Source organism: Equus caballus, chromosome 2, assembly GCF_041296265.1.
Source record: "Equus caballus isolate H_3958 breed thoroughbred chromosome 2, TB-T2T, whole genome shotgun sequence".
NCBI lineage: Eukaryota > Metazoa > Chordata > Mammalia > Perissodactyla > Equidae > Equus > Equus caballus.
In genome coordinates, this window is record NC_091685.1 from 62,436,217 (window position 1) to 62,453,087 (window position 16,871).

The window sequence follows — 16,871 nt, forward strand, 5'->3', positions numbered from 1 at the left end:
GCTGGCTGACAATGTTGAGATAAGAACCACAGTTAGTCAGCGCCCCCTGCTGGCAGCACAGGGCACTGCAGCCCAGCGATACTGCAGACTGAGCTGTGAAGGGTGGGCAGGAAGGACCCGGAAGAGGAGAAAGTCCTGTGGCGGGGGAGACAGAAAGGCTGCAGGACTGACAGTGGACAAGCAGCGCCGCTGTCAAGAAGGCACCACAGGGATCCCAAGCTCTTGCAACTAGAAAGAAAATGGCCTCCTTTTGCCTTTTGGGGATTACAGTTTCCATAAGGAAAATATCAGCTATGTCTTAAAATACTCATATGCCTTATTTTCACCCCTTCTTCACTCTAATTTTCAAGGTATTCCTTTGGGAGACCCCCCTCCCCCAATCAGAATATGTCAACAGTTTTATAATGGAATGGAAAAGATTCACTTTTCAGAAACTTATTTAAGCTGGTTGTTGGAACACATTTCTCTTCCTAAAAACAAGAAATCTTTGAATTGGATCAACTTCATCACTACCCTCCTTTTAGTCTCAACTATGTGATACTCCCCATACCATCTTAGCCACTGCTTTTTCATTTCTCATGCTTTTTTTTTTTTTTTTTGGTGAGGAAGATGGGCCCTGAGCTAACATCTGTTGCCAATCTTTCTTCCTTTTTTTTCCCTCCCCAAAGCCCCAGTGTGTAGTTTCCTATCCCAGTTGTAAGTCATTCTAGTTCTTCTATGTGGGACACCACCACAGTGTGGCTGGATGAGCAGTGTGTAGGTCCATGCTCGGGATCCGAACCGGCAAACCCCAGGCTGCCAAAGCGGAGCTCGCAAACTTAACTACTCGGCCATGGAGCAGCCCCAGGCACTGCTTTTTCTTTTCTACTTCTTTTTCTTTTTTATTTCCATACCAAGACAAAGGCGTGTGGGAGGGAGAAGAGCCCAGCGTAAAAAGAGGACACCCCAGCACACCCAGATTACAAGGCCGTTTTATTGAGTTAGTGGCGTGTGGGGCTTCTTCCCGTGATCAGCAAACGCAGGCATTAGAGGCGGGATCGGAGGGCGGCTGGGAGGCTCAGGGGGCCTCGAGGCTGGGCCGGGCGCTTGTGACATGCAGAGCTCTCTCTAGGGCTTGTGGCTCATCTCGGGGGCAACTGGATTCAGAGGCCCCCATACTTGGAGGAGCAACATTCACATCTCATTCCTCCCTGAAAAAAAGGGGAGAAAGGGAAGGTGAGGGCTCGATACTCACTGAGCGGCAGCAGCCAACACTCAAACTCTTATCGCTCCAGAAAGAACCCCCTCCAACGGAGAACTAAAGTTCCCAGTGATGCCCTGCTTCGTGCTGGGCTCTGGCTGCAGGGCCAGCGCTCCTACGCTGGGTGCTCTGCTCTCTGTTCAGCTCCCAGGAGCCTGCGGGGCCCGGAAGGACCACAGGTGGGGCCTGCACACTCACCGGTTCTTCTGGCGGTACTCCTGCAGAGCCTTTTCCGCCACCGTCTCCATAAACTTAGGATTGTTCCTGGAGACTACTTCTGGCACCGTCACCGTGATGGGGTAGGAATCAAAGAGCTTCACAACCACCCTAGTGAGGCCAGAGGGAACCTCGGAGTCGGAATTGTGGGAAGACACCTAGAAGGAGACAAGGTAAGAGAAGGGTTGAAACATGGCTCAAAAGGAACTCATTTCGCAAGAAAAGTCAGGCTTAAAACTGGACAGTTGACTCCTTTGCAGAGCATGCAAACTTAACCACTCGGCCGCTGGGCCAGTCCCCCCTTTCCTTTGATTGTCCCTGAGCTAACAACTGTGCCAGTCTTCCTCTATTTTGTATGTGGGACACTGCCCACATGGCTTGACAAGCAGTGTGTAGGTCCCGCCCAGGATCCAAACTCGCGAATCCTGGGACACAGAAGTGGAGCACGTGAACCCAACCACTAGGCCAAGGGGCTGGCACCATCCCCTTTGCTTGTCACTACTCTTGACATCTGTGCAACTCGGTGAGCAGAAATGCCCTCGTTCAGACACGCGTGGTACAGGTGTAAACACCACCCACAAGCGAGCAGCCAAGGGAGCCCCACAGAGTAAGAATGGTCTCCAAGCCGCCACGTTTTCTGCGGGCGGCCACTGGCCAGGTGCTGGTAGGAAAGGAATCAGGGGAAGAAAACAAAAAGGCTCCCAGTGCCAGTGAGAAGCTTGTCGTCACTGGTGGAGAACGATGCACTGATTCTCGAGCCATCCTACGTGGTGTGGGGCAGCAAGGCAGCTCTGTGGAAAGAGGACAGGCTCCACAGCCAGGTAGACAGGCTCCAACGCCCGGGAGCGGCCCCTGTCAGTTATCTGACCACAGGCAAGCGGTTGAACCTCTCCACCTTCGTCATCTGTAAAATGGGGTCGTGATATTCCACCTCACTGGGTACGGAGGCTCCCAGTCAACAACCTACATAAAGTTGCTACGTTTCCCGCCATGTGATAAATGCTCGGTGGAAAGCATAAGTGCCCCCTCTAATATCTTCATCCCGTTTCAGCGCCAGGGCAGGGGAGGTTCACATCACCTCCAGACCCCACCCTGGGCCCCCAGCGTCAGTGTGCGGTCGACACGACTCACCGTGGTGACCTGGAGATAGTACTGGTCCTCGCCCTGCGTGAGGTTCGCCAGCTGGGACACCCAGCTGAACTGCTCGTTGAGCTGCTTCAGCAGGGAGGAGGTGTTGAGCATCTTCTCCTGGTAGGACTGCAGCAGCTCGTCGTACAGCTTGGTGAACTTCTCAGCGAGCTGGAGGGAGTTGTTCAGCTCCTGCCGCAGCTGCATCTGCGAGGGGTTGTTGGTCGAACAGTCTGCCCAGAGGTGACAAATACAAAAGGCAGAAATGTGAAGGGAAAGCCAAAAAGGGATGAGAACACGAATGGAGATCGGCGCACGCAGCCAGGACCTAAAGCAGGGCTGCTCTAAGAGCCGGTCGGTCCCCAGGCCGTTTGTTGTCTGTCCTCGCCAAAATAAAGAGCTCACCCCAGGATGTAAGGCGATATGCGGCTTCCTCCATCCTGACAGTCGTGCTCTGGAAAACCATGTCAGCTGGCCTGCACAGCGCACTTAGTGACGTCACTGATTTATCTTTGGGTGCAAGACCCTTATTTCTCTGGAGACTGGTGATGAACGCACTGAGCATGCTCTCAGAAGACAGGTCTCAGGCCCCGGGTGCTCAGACCTGGTGCTACTCTCGCTGCCCCAGTCCCCCACGGGGGAATCATTTCTAGAGGGGGAATGTCACTTAGAGCTACCGTCTGCATGGCACCTACCACATACCACGCACCACATAAGTGCTTTGGAAACCAATTATTTCTAACAAGATGTATTCTGACTTAAGTACTGCTGATAATGATTTTTTTTTTTTTTTACCAATAATGAAACTGAGGCCTGCAGAAGTAAATCACCGTCTAAAGTCATAGAGTGAAGAATTCATGGCGTCAGGATTGAACCCAGGGCTTTAACTCCTAAACTTAGGTTCTTCCAACTCTGAGGCTGCGCCTCTGGAAAATTCTCTAAGCTTGTCTTTTGAGCAGATCTGCAGAGTTGGAAATTCTGGCCCCAACAGCCCCTGTGACAGAAGAGCCGGCCAAGATCCTCGGGCCACAGAGCACAGCAGCCTGGTGGCTGGGGGTCCTGGCTTGCCGACCTGTTCATCATGGCTGGTCCCCAGGCTCACCAGGGAGCAGGGGATAGAGGTCAGGGAGCAGGGATCCTTTTGATCCCTGACTGCCCACTGCAGGTTGTCAGATAGATATGAGCTGGCAACCACCCACTAGCTCTTTAAAAACTACTGTTTTTCTCAGATAAACACCGTATGATTTCACTCACACATGGAAGATAAACACACACGTGGGTAAGGAGAACGGATTGGTGGTTCCAGACGGGAAGGGGGTGGGGGGAGGGTGAAAGGGGTAAAGGGACACATGTGTATGGTGACATAAAATCTAGACCATTTGTGGCCAACAGGATGCAGTCTATACAGAAACTGAAATATAATAATGTACACCTGGAATCACACAATGTTATAAGACAGTATGACCTCAATAAAATAATTTTATTAAAATCCTACTGTTTTTCTCTTTCTAAATTTTTTAAAAATATCCCAAGGAGGGCACAGCAGACCAAGCAGGTCAGGGGAAGGGGTATGTCAGCACACTGCAGAGCGGTGATCATTTATATAAACCATTTACATCAAATGATTGCATTAAATGTAATCATTTGTATTAAAATAAAATGTTAGGTGGGGCAAGAAATAGAATTACTAACAAGAAGCCAAGTTGAAAAAGATATATAATAAATAAACTTAAATCTTCTGCCGGAGAACCATGAAAAGATAAGAAAAGTCGCTGAGCCTCGAGCCTCAGTCTGGAGCAGTGGGTCTCACCTGGGGGCGATGCTGCCCCTGGGGATATTTGGCAAAGTCAGAGCACATTTTGGTTGTCACACTGGTGGGGATCTACTGACATCCAGCGGGCAGAGGCCAGGGATGTTGCTAAACACGCTGCAGTGCACAGGACAGCCCCCACGATACGAATGACCCAGTCCGAAGTGTGAGTAGTGTCCAGGTTGAAAAACCCTGGTCTGGAGTCCCAGGCGGTGCACACTCATACAGTTGTGAGCACCGTAAATACGAGGTTGTGGGTCTTCCTCACTGGAGGGAAGGAGCCTGTGTGGGTAAGCTGCGACAGTGACCGTGAAGATCAGTGCTACGCTGCCAGTGCGAGCCGGGGCATCTGCATGGCTCTTCTTCCCGCCCCAACGTGACTTTCTTGTGCTGAGGTGCTACATAATTTATGACATTCTAACGATGATATTTTACGGGAAAAGCCCAAAAGGCTCGGTTATGCACTCCTCTTCACTTCATACATCAGCCCCGTTTGGCACTTGTATTTATTTTGCAGTGGCTTCTAAAATTACAGGAATGAGGCTAGGAATATTTAACTAGACTCTGAAGGCTGCCCTGACAAACCCAAATGTATTAAGTAAGAGCAAAGCCACAAGGTCGATCGGCTGTGTACAAGGGAAACAGTTAACCCTTTCTGAGCATAGACTGTTGCGTGCCAGGAACTTTTCCAGGTGCTTTATAGCTGTTATCTCAAAGTAGGAAGAAACTAGTCAATGACCAACCAAAGGGGATGTTGCTGGGAAGCTAAGGCCCCACTCCCAGTGACCCATGTGTTCTGGGGAGAGAACAAAAGCAACGGCTAAGGACACGCCCCGAACACGTGGCTTCCCCATACAGGGGAGTCCTGTAACCCTGGGAAGTTGCTTAACCGTTCTGTGATGGAGCTTATGCCTCTGTAAGACAGGGACAGTCATTGTACCCAACTCAGGGTCATTCTGAGGAAATGAGTAAATGTTTGCAAAGTGTTTAGAACAGTGCCTGGCACAGGGTAAGTGGTGTTAGAATACATACTATCTAAAATTTCATGATCTGCGGGGAAAAATGAGGATGCCTTCTATGCTTGGCCCTTGGGAAAAGAATAACTGGGGAAAATCAAAGGATGATGGGCTTTAAAAAAAGCATAGCTGCCCCCTCCCACGGATTGCCTGTTGACCACGTGCTGGATGAAGTGGTAGGCACTTTATATACTATCTCCTGACTTCAAGGACAACCCTATGTCTTAACCCTTGACTACAGATGAGGGGCCCAGGTGGAGCAGAGCCAAGGACCCCCTCCCCGTGCCACAGCTGGCAGGCAGCAGAGCTAGAATCTGAACTCTTTTCTGCCTAACCCCATAAAGGCAGCCTCAGTGAGGTACCAGGGACCCAAGGCTCCCCGACTCACCCACTGATAAGATCTCCTGGCACTTCTCACACTGGTCCTTCATCTTCAGGCATCCCGTGGAGTTGTGACGAATCTCCTTGCAGACGGTGCGGTCATGGTTGTCTCCTGGAGACACACAAGAGGGAGTCATGCTGAGGGACCATACAGAGCAGTACAGTGATTGATGGGCCACCTCCTTTTCTCTGACGCCTTCCACACTAGCTTGAGATGGTTCTATAGGCAGAGCAGTTGGAATTTGGTGGTTTGCCTGCAGGCACATGCCTCTGATCAGGGCTCCCTGCAGAGGGACCAGGAGGTGGTTCCTGGAGCTCCCTCAGCTGGGCATCCCCGCCTACCGTCTCCATCTGATGAGACCTCTCCTGCCTCCACGCTGCATTAACTGTTTGCACTGCTTTTTGGCATCATAACCCATTTTGCTCTGCATTCTATCTGGCTATTTCTCCCCCTAGCCAGTTGGCAAGCCCCCTGAAGGCAGGCATGGGATCCTTTCTAGAACCTCCTCATAACATGGGGCTCCCCCTACTACGGTTATGTGGTAGATGCTTATTCAATTCATGCCCTCCTATATTTCCAATCCATTTCAAGCCAAACCCTGGTGCCAGTCAAACCACAGCATTTAGGAGATGGTGTTGGCCCACAGGTTTATTGGTTCAGTGAAGGAAATCACTTCAAAAAGTACTGGCTTTTCATATCCACATGAGACTTCATTCATTCAAAACTATTCATGGTGCACCCATTCTGTACCAGGCACTCAGGTTACAGCCAAGAACAGCTGTCTTAACTGTAATATGGGCTGATTATGTAATTTGTCACCAATGTATGCATGGTGTCCATCTAAAGCCACCTGAGCTCCCGAGAGAAAGGGGTCTGGTTCTCTAGAGGGAGCAGTCAGTGTCATGCCCACCAGTTGCTGGAAGGAGCACGGTAAACTTGAGAGAACACAGATGCCCACTCCTGCAGGGCTCAATTTCATCGGGACCCACTTTATCAGCCGTGAAACCTGGGACACACCCCTTTACCTCTGGCATAGTTTTCTCCTCCTTAAATGGGGATGATGTCACACTCACGGTGGTGTACCTCCCCTTGCTAGGGGGAAATCAAGGTGACAGGGGGAAATCGAGGTGACATGTACCAAGCCTTGGCATAGTTCTCAGCATCTAATGGGTTTCTCAATAACGTGTTAGTTCCCACCCCTTCTTAGGAACAATGAGAAAGCTTTCTAACCTTCTGAGAATTCCGTCATGGGGAGCTGGTCGGGAAGTCTGTGGAGGTGCAGATTCATGGCCTGTTGGGCCTGGTGGATCATGTCAAAGAAAGGCTGGAACATGTCGTTGAAGTTCAGGTGGCGGTACATGGGGAAATGCATTATGTTCCGGGCGAAGCGGGACTTGGGGTTGAATAAGAGAGAGGACCTCCTGTGGGGTGAGCTGAAGGGCGAGTAGTAGTAAGTATCTTGGGGCTCGCGGGTGAAGAATCTGTCCTGGAAAAGTTCGTCCATGATGCTGGACGCCCGGTCGAAGCTGTCCTGCATGACGTCCAGTACGTGGGTCTGCTGCCGGTCGTTCTCCAGCAGGGAGTCGATGCGGTCACCGTTGATCCAGAAGTAGAAGGGAGAGCTCTGGTTCAGGAACTCCTCAAGCTGTGACAGGCAGCACGGGGACAGTTAGGAGAAGCTCTCCACAGGCCCAGCCTCCTGTGCCTCCTCCCTGTCGAGACGGGCCAGCCCGTTCCCTCGCTGCATCTCGGTCTCCTCAGAGTCACACAGCGTGTAACCGAAGGCCCCCCGGGACTGTCCCCTGGTCTCTGAACTGTCAGGCAACGCCCTTCATTCTACCGACACCAAGGGGAAGAGTTTAGTAAGACCTGTGAAGGCCTGTCACTTCAGACTAGTCTGCTGTCCTCTTCAGCCACCAAGGATCCCCACCCCTGCTCAGCCAAGGGCCAACCGATATGTCTTCAGGGAATGGCAAAATTCAGGAGTCCCAACTGAGCGAGGCCCACAGAGGAGGATGATATCAATATTAACATACTAAAAATTTTAATTTCTTCTGCCTAAGTGGACCCAGGGATCTGCCATACCATGAAGCTATGTGTTATGTTATCCAGCTAATAACTGCTGGATAAGAGTCTTCTAAGAGATGGCAAACACCTAGCACAGGCGCATTTTATGACTGCACGTTTCTGCACTCAGAGCAGGCTTTACCAATCTATCATGGCACTCCGCGCCCAAATGCAGCCAGAGCTAATTAATTGCATCTGGAATACGAAATAAAGCAGTGATATTGTGATTCATAATGGGAAATATATATTTGGTCTTTGTCTAGTTCCTGATGAAAAGCTCTTAAAACCCTTGGAATTTGCTGTGAGGACAGCAATAAAGGTGTTATGTTAATGAGGTGGATTGTGGAAAGAACCTAAGGATGGGGGTTGGTTGCCGGGGGAACCAACCATGATTAGAGGGTTGGAACTTTCAGTCCCACCCCTTGGTTTCCAGGGAGGGGAGAGGGGCTGGAGGTTGACTCAATCACCAATAGCCAATGATTTAATCAATCATGTCTAGGTAATGAAGCCTCCATAAAAACCCAAAGGGATGGGCTTGGGGAGCTTCTGAATTGGTGAGCACGTGCAAGTGCTGGGAGAGAGATGTGCTCAGAGAGAGCATGGAAGCTCCACGTCCTTCCCACGGCCCTTGCCCGGTGCATCTTCCCACCTGGCTGTTCCTGAGTTACATTCTGTCATAATGAACCAATAATCTAGTAAGTAAAATGTTTCTCAGAGTTCTGTGAACCGCTCTAGCAAATTAACTGAACCCAAGGAGGGTGTCATGGGAACCTCCAATCTAAAGCCAGTTGCTCAGAAACATAGGTGACAACCCAGACTTGCGATTGGTGTCTGAAGTGGGGGTGGCAGGGAGGGGCAGTCTTGTGGGACTGAGCCCTTAACATGTGGGATCTGATACTATCTCTGGGTAGATAGTATCTGAATTAATTTGAATTGTAGGACACGCAGCTGGTGTTGGAGAATTGCTTGGTGTGGGGACCCCCCACACACACTGGAACCGGGTGTAGAATGACAGAAGCATATTTCATTCTGTTCTCCTCATTCCCCACTCAGAGCCCAGGCAGCTTTCCAGGAGAGCTTCCCCTTTTCACCTGGTGGCCAACCAGCCCCGAGCCGCTTCTGCAGACACGTGCGTAGAACTTCATGCAGGTCTGCTTCAGGCAGGGCTTGCACTCCTCCCAGAGGGCTGTCATGGTCTCATTGCACACCCCCTGGGACTCCTTCAGCTTCATTTCAGAATCCTTAGTATCATTTAAGGCACCCTGCAGAAGGACACGGGGCCAGGTTAGCCACACAGAAACCACAGGCTTCCCCCTTCCCCAGCGGGCACGGTGGTGCAGGGCCCTCCACCACCCAGGCTGGCTTCCCACCTTGGCCACACAGCAAGCTTATTTCCACCCCTGCTCTTGCTCACGCGTTCCCTCATGCACCTACCTGGAAAGCCCTCCCCACCTAGCTGTAAACATCCTCTCCTCTTCAAGACCCAGCTGTTCCTTAGTCCTTCCCGGCCACTAGACCCCATGGGGACATCTCCTTTTCCCAGCACTGCACTTACAGGCTTCATCCCAGCATTTACCTCCCACTTATACCTCATCTTCTATGCTCAACTTCTGATGCTTAAATGTCGTCTTCCAAAGCTTCCAGCGGCTCCCTGACTCTTAGGTTTCTATCGTAACCATGGTCCTTGGCATGCACCAGGAAGGAGCAAGCGTTCAAAAACAAAGTCACAACCCCCCAAACTCTCTCATGTGCCCCTGTCATTTGACCCAATAATTCCATAAGAATCTATGCCAAGGAATCCCTGCCCTAAAGGGAAAATCCATATGCCTAAAGATATTTGTTACAGTATTCGTTTATGGGGAAAAAAAAATACTGGAATCAACACAGATGCTCAAAACTAGAGGACAAATTAAGCAAATTGTGGTCCATACAAAGGGTTGATAAGCATTATACAAGGCATGTTTATAAGTGTTAAATATTACTTAAACATGATTTGAAATCATGCTAAAAACTTATGATTTTGAATATAGCCAAAAAAGTACAGAGGAAGAAATAGATCAAATGTTAACAGTGAATGGTCCATAGGTAAAAGGGTTATGGAAAAACCTTTCCTCTTCTACTTTTCTATATTAAAATCTTGATGAAGGAGTGCATTACTCTTCAGAGAAGAATTAAGAAGACCGTCCACACTCTGAAGCAAAGTTACACTATGAACGTCTTGGCCAAGAGCAGTTCGAGTGATGCATCTTCTGCTCTCCTGTCCCCGCTCTCTGTCCCCTGCTCCACGCTGGGGAGAGACAAGTGGCCACAGCTCCTACTGAGCCAGTCCAGAAGCATCAACTATACCACTCACTGCCTTTCTCTTAGGTTCACACATTCCTCAACTGACAAGTAAGGGAGTCTTTTTCCAAATTTGAGGTGCTTTATCATAAAACCTGGATTGTCAAATATCAAACTCCAATGACAACTATAAATGTGTGAGAACAAGACTTGCCCCACCTACAGTGAGCTATTTGAGGATTCTCATGGAATAGAGAGAAGTAATACTGATGCCAAGAAGGGGCATTAAGTTTCAAAGAAAGTTAGAGCCATATCTAGGCCAGCATTTCCTTAAGTGGCTTCCATGGAATTGTGCTAAAAGTTATCAGGAAAAAACAAAAAAGGATTCCTTGGTCAACTGGACTTGGAAAACACAGGGTTAAATGAAGTTACATGGGTTTCTTCATTGTAGAACTTCTCAGAGCCTTTAAAATGCTTTTATTATGCATTACAGATCACAAATGCAGCAGGTGGCCCCATCTAGCGTCTCCTTCTTTAGCGGTAGGGTGACAATGGGTGTAGGTTTTTAGGATACCCTTAAGGAGACTACTGATTTTTAAAATAAGTTGTTCATTGAATTATAGTGTTTTAGTTTTGTTGATCACTAAGCACAGGCTAGACCCAGCGTGTTCACATGGGACTTAGGTGTCTCTGGATGAAGTAGTCCAGAACTCTAGAAAGAATGGGGCAGGACAGTGTGAGCCTGCCTGAACCCCAAAAGTATAGCCCCTCCTGGATAAGCTTTCTGAAGGTAGTGTGCCTCCCCCTGCAACCCAACAGACCCTACCCAAAGCCTACCTTGGAGCTTGCACACAGCCACGGTTTAGAAAAGTCTATTGAAGTGAATGCGGGCAGCAGGCCCTGGGCTGGGCTTGTAACAAAACCAGATCCAGGATCTCACCCTTTGAAGCTTTCAAAAGCAAATAAATCCTCCCTATTTCCTGACTAAAGCCTCAGCATCAGCTGATCTAGTCCAGGAAGGACTCTGGGTCACCATGGCAACCCAGCAGGGCACCCAAAGCGACGAACCCTTCCCGCCCTCCCTTCCAGCAGGGGTCAAGGCAGGGAGGGGTCACCTGACTCTCACCTCTTTCTTCTTCTTGGCTTCCTCTAAGGTGCCCAGCAGCGACTTGCGCTCTTCGTTTGTTTGTTCTATTAGGTTCTTTATCTGTTTCACCCCCTTGAGGGCATTTTTAATTTCCTTATTAATGTAGTTACTCCCCTGCGTGGACATTTCTGCAGGAGAAGGGCAGGGAGGTAGAATGAGGGGAGAGGAAGAGATGGCGAAGTGGAAATAACCCTGGGACCAGCTGGAATGGTCAGAAAGGCCAGCTGGGTGGAGGGGCTGCTGAGGCTGGGAGGCCCCTGGCAGGCAGCCTTTGGGCCCCAGCTTTGCCCTTACAAGGTTCCCATCACAGGGCTCATTGTGGACCCAGAGCCAAGAATCAGCTACACGCAGCTGCTCAGAAGCACAGACCACAGGAGCGGGCACACCCAGAGGAGGGACAGCAGCACCATGCCCCTGGGGCTCTGGAGAATGAGCTTGCCCAGCTGCAGAAGAAAATATTCAAGGAAAAAAAATCCTGGAAGTATGACCATTTAGGTTTCAAAATACAAACTATTATTATTTTGGATACAAGTGTTTTTGGAATTCAATTTAACCAAACATCTGAACTTCTTTGGTCCCATGCACAGTACCAGGTGATGGGGACACACAAAGATGAATTAACTAGCACCGTTCCTCACGGAGACTGTGATCAAGACACAACACCCTGTGCCAAATGCAATGAGACAATGTCACCGAAGTACCGAAGGAGAAACAGCTAAATCTTCCGTGATACTGATCCCCGGCCAGGCGCTGAGCAGGACACCTCATGGGCATTTTATTTAATCCTCCCAGCACTGTCATCATCCCCATTGCACAAAAGAGGACAAACAAGCGTAGTGAGATCAAGAGCCTTGCCCAGAGATATAGCTGGGGAGTGGGGGTCCCGAACCCTACCCAGCTCTGATCTCGAAGTTTGGGCTTTTAATTCTACTCCAGAGAACTGGTCGGCTAGTAGGACAAGAGTGGAGTGGAGAGAGGTCAGGTGTCAGGAAAGGCTTGGCAGCGGAGGGGACCACCAGTTGGGCTCTGAAGGATGACCAGCCCTCATAGTGAATGCTATTTGGTTTTCTAGGTGGAAAGGGGGAGGGTACATGTAGTAAGTGCCATGGAAATGCAGACAGGGGAGACCCACAAGGCTCAAATGGTCCAGCCCTCCTGGGCCTCCATGGAGGAGGTATGGGCGCCAGGTGAGCAGACTGGGAAGGGGACAGCCAAACAAGATGCAGCAAAAAAAGAAAAGGCTTAGGAAACACCTGAAAATGCCTAGAGGCCACCCAGACCACAGAGAGCCTAGGCCACGCAGCCTGGGTGAGGAGGCTCAGAGAGGAGCCTGGGCAGAGCCAATCGGATCCGATGCACAGGATAAAAATGGTCTTTAACCCTTGGGGCCTGACGGAGGAAGTGTGCTAAGAGGGGTACACCTGGTCCACTTACCCTGGAGCTCTCTGTCTGACACTGCCTTGTCTCCCAGCACCTGTCCATTCTCCAAGGTCAGCAGCAGCCCCACCAACAGCAGGAGAGTCTTCATCTTGCCTCCTCCTCCAATTCTGGAATCCTAGCACGATTCTGTTTGTAAAGAACAGAAGACTGTCATGGTAACAGCTAGACAGCCTGCTGGTTTCCGGCCAGGCTGCTGCCTGCAGCAGCTTCCCAGGGGCCCTGCAGAGGCCTTGCCCCAGGCTACCCCTTCAGCTGGCATCGCTGCATTTTTATCCCCTGAGAAATTGGAAGAAAAGATTAGACTTGCCATTGGACATCTTCAAAAGAAAGTGGAGGCAGTGGGTACAGGGAGGACCCACAGGACAGCGACCCAATACAGAGAAACAAGAACTCTGCAGTCAGAACTGCAGGGCTCGGGTCCAGGCCCTCCTCCACCACCGCCTCCATAACAGCTGACTATGCCTTAGCAAGCCGCAGAGCGATCTGCATCCAGAAAAGGCGTCTAGCTGATGATACCTGCTCGTATCAAACCTCTCTCGGATCCCTCATCCGGCCCCCTCCTGTCCCCATAAAGTGAGCACTGCATCCCGGAACTCAGACAGCACCCTGCTGTGTGCATCACTAATCCTCCTGCCCACAGCAGGCATGACCAATCAATCACGGCACTTTCCTCCCCTCGGAGCCTCAAGACCTAAAACTACTTTTCAAGAGTCTAAGGCAGTGACAGCCAACCCTTTGGGTCAGCACAGGAAGATAAATCTGTTTGCCATCCCTAGCGTGAGACTTGAGCCAGGCTGCATGGATTTGGGGGTATAAAAAAAGAGTAGAGTGAGGAGAGGTGGACAATTGTCTTCAGGAAGTAGACAGGGAGGAGCAGAGTGAAAGGGTTAACAGTGGGCCCAAGGAGCAGCTGGGCCCTGATGTCTCCCCAGGAGACGTCCCTCTGTCCCTCCAGGAGGACAGAGGATGGGAGACTGGGAAGACTGGAGGACGTGAGCCTCTGCTCTGCCAGGTCCCTTTCACATGGCCTGTTCCCTCTAAGCCTACACCAGGGTGCCCTGCCAAGGGGCTCCTGCCACCACTGGGCTGGCTGCCCTGAGCCCTGATGGCCTGGTCTTACACAACAGCCCCTTTCCCAGAAGCTGAAATTGTTGCATAAAACAGAAACCCCTCCCCCTGCAACCTGCTCTCCCCCAACTGCTTGTCGGAACTCACCCATTTCCCACAGCGGGATGGGGAGGGGAGGCCCCCCTTCCTGAAATTGTGCACTTCCAAAAACTGCTCTCCGCCCAGCGGGCCCATCTGGACTCTTGGCAGAGGACCAACAGGGCAAGCCTCTCCCGAAAGGTATCAGTGAGGCAGCTGAGCTATGGTTCCTGAACCAGCCACACGGAGCGAGGAGCAGAGTGGGAGAGACAGTGGGTCGTCGCCTTCCCCAGAGGCAGGGTGGGCGGCTGAGCCAGGGTGCTATTTTGGGCCCACCAGAAGGCCCGCTCTAACGGGCTCTGCCCTGGCTGCTCACTGAGGCGTGAAACAGGGACAGATCCTTCGTCATGCCAGAGAGAGAAAGCCAGAAAGGAACACCTCTCCGAGAGAGGCCCCTGATAGCAATGACTTCTGAGAAATCCAGAAGACAGGGTGTTGGGCCCTGAAGAAAGGGGAGACAGGGCAGCCAATGGCAAGAGCACTGGATGAGGAGTCCAGAAACCTAGCAGCAGCATACAGTCTCCCACCAGGTGCCTGGGGTGCATCGGGAGCCATCGAGCTCAGAGCTGGGAAAGAGACCAGTGTCCTGCCCAATTCCTCCACCTCAGAGAGGAGGCCCAACCCAGAGACAGGACAGAGCTCCCAAGGCCCGCAGCAAGCTCGTGGCACCCCAAGAGGAGAACCCAGCTGTCCCAACTCCCAGTGCCGTGTTCTCTCCTTGACACCAAGTCACTTAAAACTCTGGGCCTTTGCTTCTTCATCTGTGAAATGGACCTAATACAGACCTCGGAGATGTGAATGTGTTCTGGGAACACAAGGGTCTTATACAATCACAGTAAATTCTGACTCCTTAAAAAATCGATACAGGACCAATAGTGGGCATTGGCAATGTCTATCCGGAAAGTGGGAGGAGGGCCTATATTTGGAGAGGGGCAGGGGAACTGAAACAGGCACACAGAGGCCACCTGTGGTCCCTCCCTGCCCATGTGGCTTTGCCTTAAGCGAAATGATGCTGCCATAAAGTGCCTGTGAATCACCCGGAGGTCTTGTTGTAATGCTGATTCTGATTCAGAATCTGCTTTTCTAACAAGCTTGCAGGTGATATTGATACTGGTGGTCCAAGGATGGCACTAGAACAGTGGCTGCACAGCCACAGTGCCCTGCCCTCCCTTCCACTGACTCGCCTCCTGTCTCATCTCATCTCTTGGCTGGAGGCCTAGCTGCCAATCCCTCCTATTGGACTGGCCCCGCCAAGGGCCTCCTTTCCCCACCACTACCAAGCAGGCTCTCACCCCGAGGGAGCCATGAGGATGAGATGACAGAGGCTGAAACGAAGCAGTCCCACGACTAGTGATCTGCTCGGTTTAAAGCCCAAGGTCCAGGCTCCTATCGCACCCCCTCTGCCAAACGGAGGAAACTAAACCAAAAGGGAGAATGAGAAAATAATCCCCCTGCAGTTCTCACCATCCACAGGCAAAGATGAGCACTGAGGGAAACTTCCTTGTATTTGCTATGCACTTGTATACAATCAGATCCTTCACATCCACTGTCTTCAAATATTCTTTAAAAGCAGACTTTCGTGGCTATATAATAGTCTGTTTTCTGATGTACTCTATTTTGCCATCCCACAAGGTTAGGCATTTGAATTATCTGTAATTTCCCACTACAATTATAGTGAACGCTCTCACGAGCATCCTTTTATAGTATCCGTACCTACTCTTAAATTCCTGACCTCTCTCAAAAAAAAATAATCAGCTCTTTTTTACATTAGGTCCAGAAATTCTGCAAGGTCAAGAGGCTTCAGTTCTAACCCCAATTCTGACACCATTTGCTGTTTATCGTTGGAGACGGTCCTAAACCTCTCCAGGTCTCAGATTCTCATCTGTAAAATGAGCCAGTTGAATCAGCTGCCTGAGGTCTGATGTGGGCTGTGGTCTGATGGATTTTTCTCTGACGGATACTGGTGCATTAGGAAGCAAAACAAGTAGGATTTAAGTGATTGCAACATATACTTAAATCAAAACATCCTACTTATAAACACACTATCAAGAGAGCTAGAGAATTCAGGAGCAAACAAGATGACTCCCGCAGCAGCGGACAGCCGCCCCTGAGAGCAGCACCTTCTCCGGAGGATGCTGCGGGAGGGCCCCGCGCCAGGCCGGCTCTGCCTCTCACCAGCCTGGGCCTCCGGCAATAGGCGTCAGATCTCCAAGTTTCAGTTTCCCCCGCCCCTTTGCAAAAGGAGGGTCATTACATCTGTCTTATTTACCCCACAGAATTGTGGTTGGAGCTAAGGGGCACAGGGAGTGCTAAGTAGCAGCCTGGGCGCCGCCCTAGGCAATTCATCCACCGACTCCGCTGCCTGGCGACCGGGCTCCGGCCACCTCCCTTCCCCGGCTCCCCGACTCCATCCAAAGCGCAGCCCTGACAGCCCTGTGACTACCAGCGACCGTCCTCTCCTCGCCTGGCTGCCACCCCCGCCCGCCATCGGCGCCGGTGGGGCTCTGCGCGGGGGTGGGGAAGGTGGGGGAAGAACCTCACCGGTCCGCGGCCCGGCGCCGGTGAGCTCCTGCTGGCGACGCCGCGTGGGGAGCGCGGAGAGGCGCCGGGCTTTATAAGCGCTCTGCCTCGTACACACCCCCTTGGGGGCTGGCTCCAAACCTGAGTGACTCACGCCCAAAGAATGCCGCGGAATGAACCGGGAGCTTTCTGGAAGCGGGCGCGGGAGGGGGTGCGGGGATCCGGTGCCGCACCCGGCGCGGGGCGCGGGGGGCGCAGGGGGCGCGGGCGGCGGGCATCAGCCCGGCGAAAGGCCGCGCGGGCTGCAGGGAGACAGGCCCGGGATGCCGCCACTCCCCGCTGCCTAGGGGCGCAGAGCCGGGACGGCGCCCCCAGGAGGGGAGAGCCTGAGTCGACGCGCGCAGCTGGGCGCCCCTCTC

The 16,871-nt window shown here is 51.5% G+C and overlaps 1 protein-coding gene across 3 annotated transcripts; it reads right to left on the minus strand.

The window, feature by feature from the left end:
• Positions 1–955: 955 nt before the first annotated feature.
• CLU (clusterin) lies at positions 956–16,509 on the minus strand. 3 transcript variants are annotated; one of them, NM_001081944.1, is made up of 9 exons: positions 16,474–16,509; positions 12,721–12,852; positions 11,266–11,414; positions 8,951–9,121; positions 7,023–7,437; positions 5,799–5,903; positions 2,588–2,817; positions 1,439–1,614; positions 956–1,190 (listed from the first exon to the last, which is right to left on the minus strand). In NM_001081944.1, exons 2-9 carry the CDS (start codon positions 12,812–12,814, stop codon positions 1,181–1,183), a joined length of 1,350 nt encoding a protein of 449 aa, NP_001075413.1. In that variant the 5' UTR covers positions 12,815–12,852; positions 16,474–16,509; the 3' UTR covers positions 956–1,180. The 3 variants fall into 3 exon arrangements, with proteins under 3 accessions (NP_001075413.1, XP_070101429.1, XP_070101430.1); XM_070245328.1 differs by lacking the exon at positions 16,474–16,509 and adding an exon at positions 13,034–13,701; XM_070245329.1 differs by lacking the exon at positions 16,474–16,509 and adding an exon at positions 13,243–13,373.
• Positions 16,510–16,871: the final 362 nt, after the last annotated feature.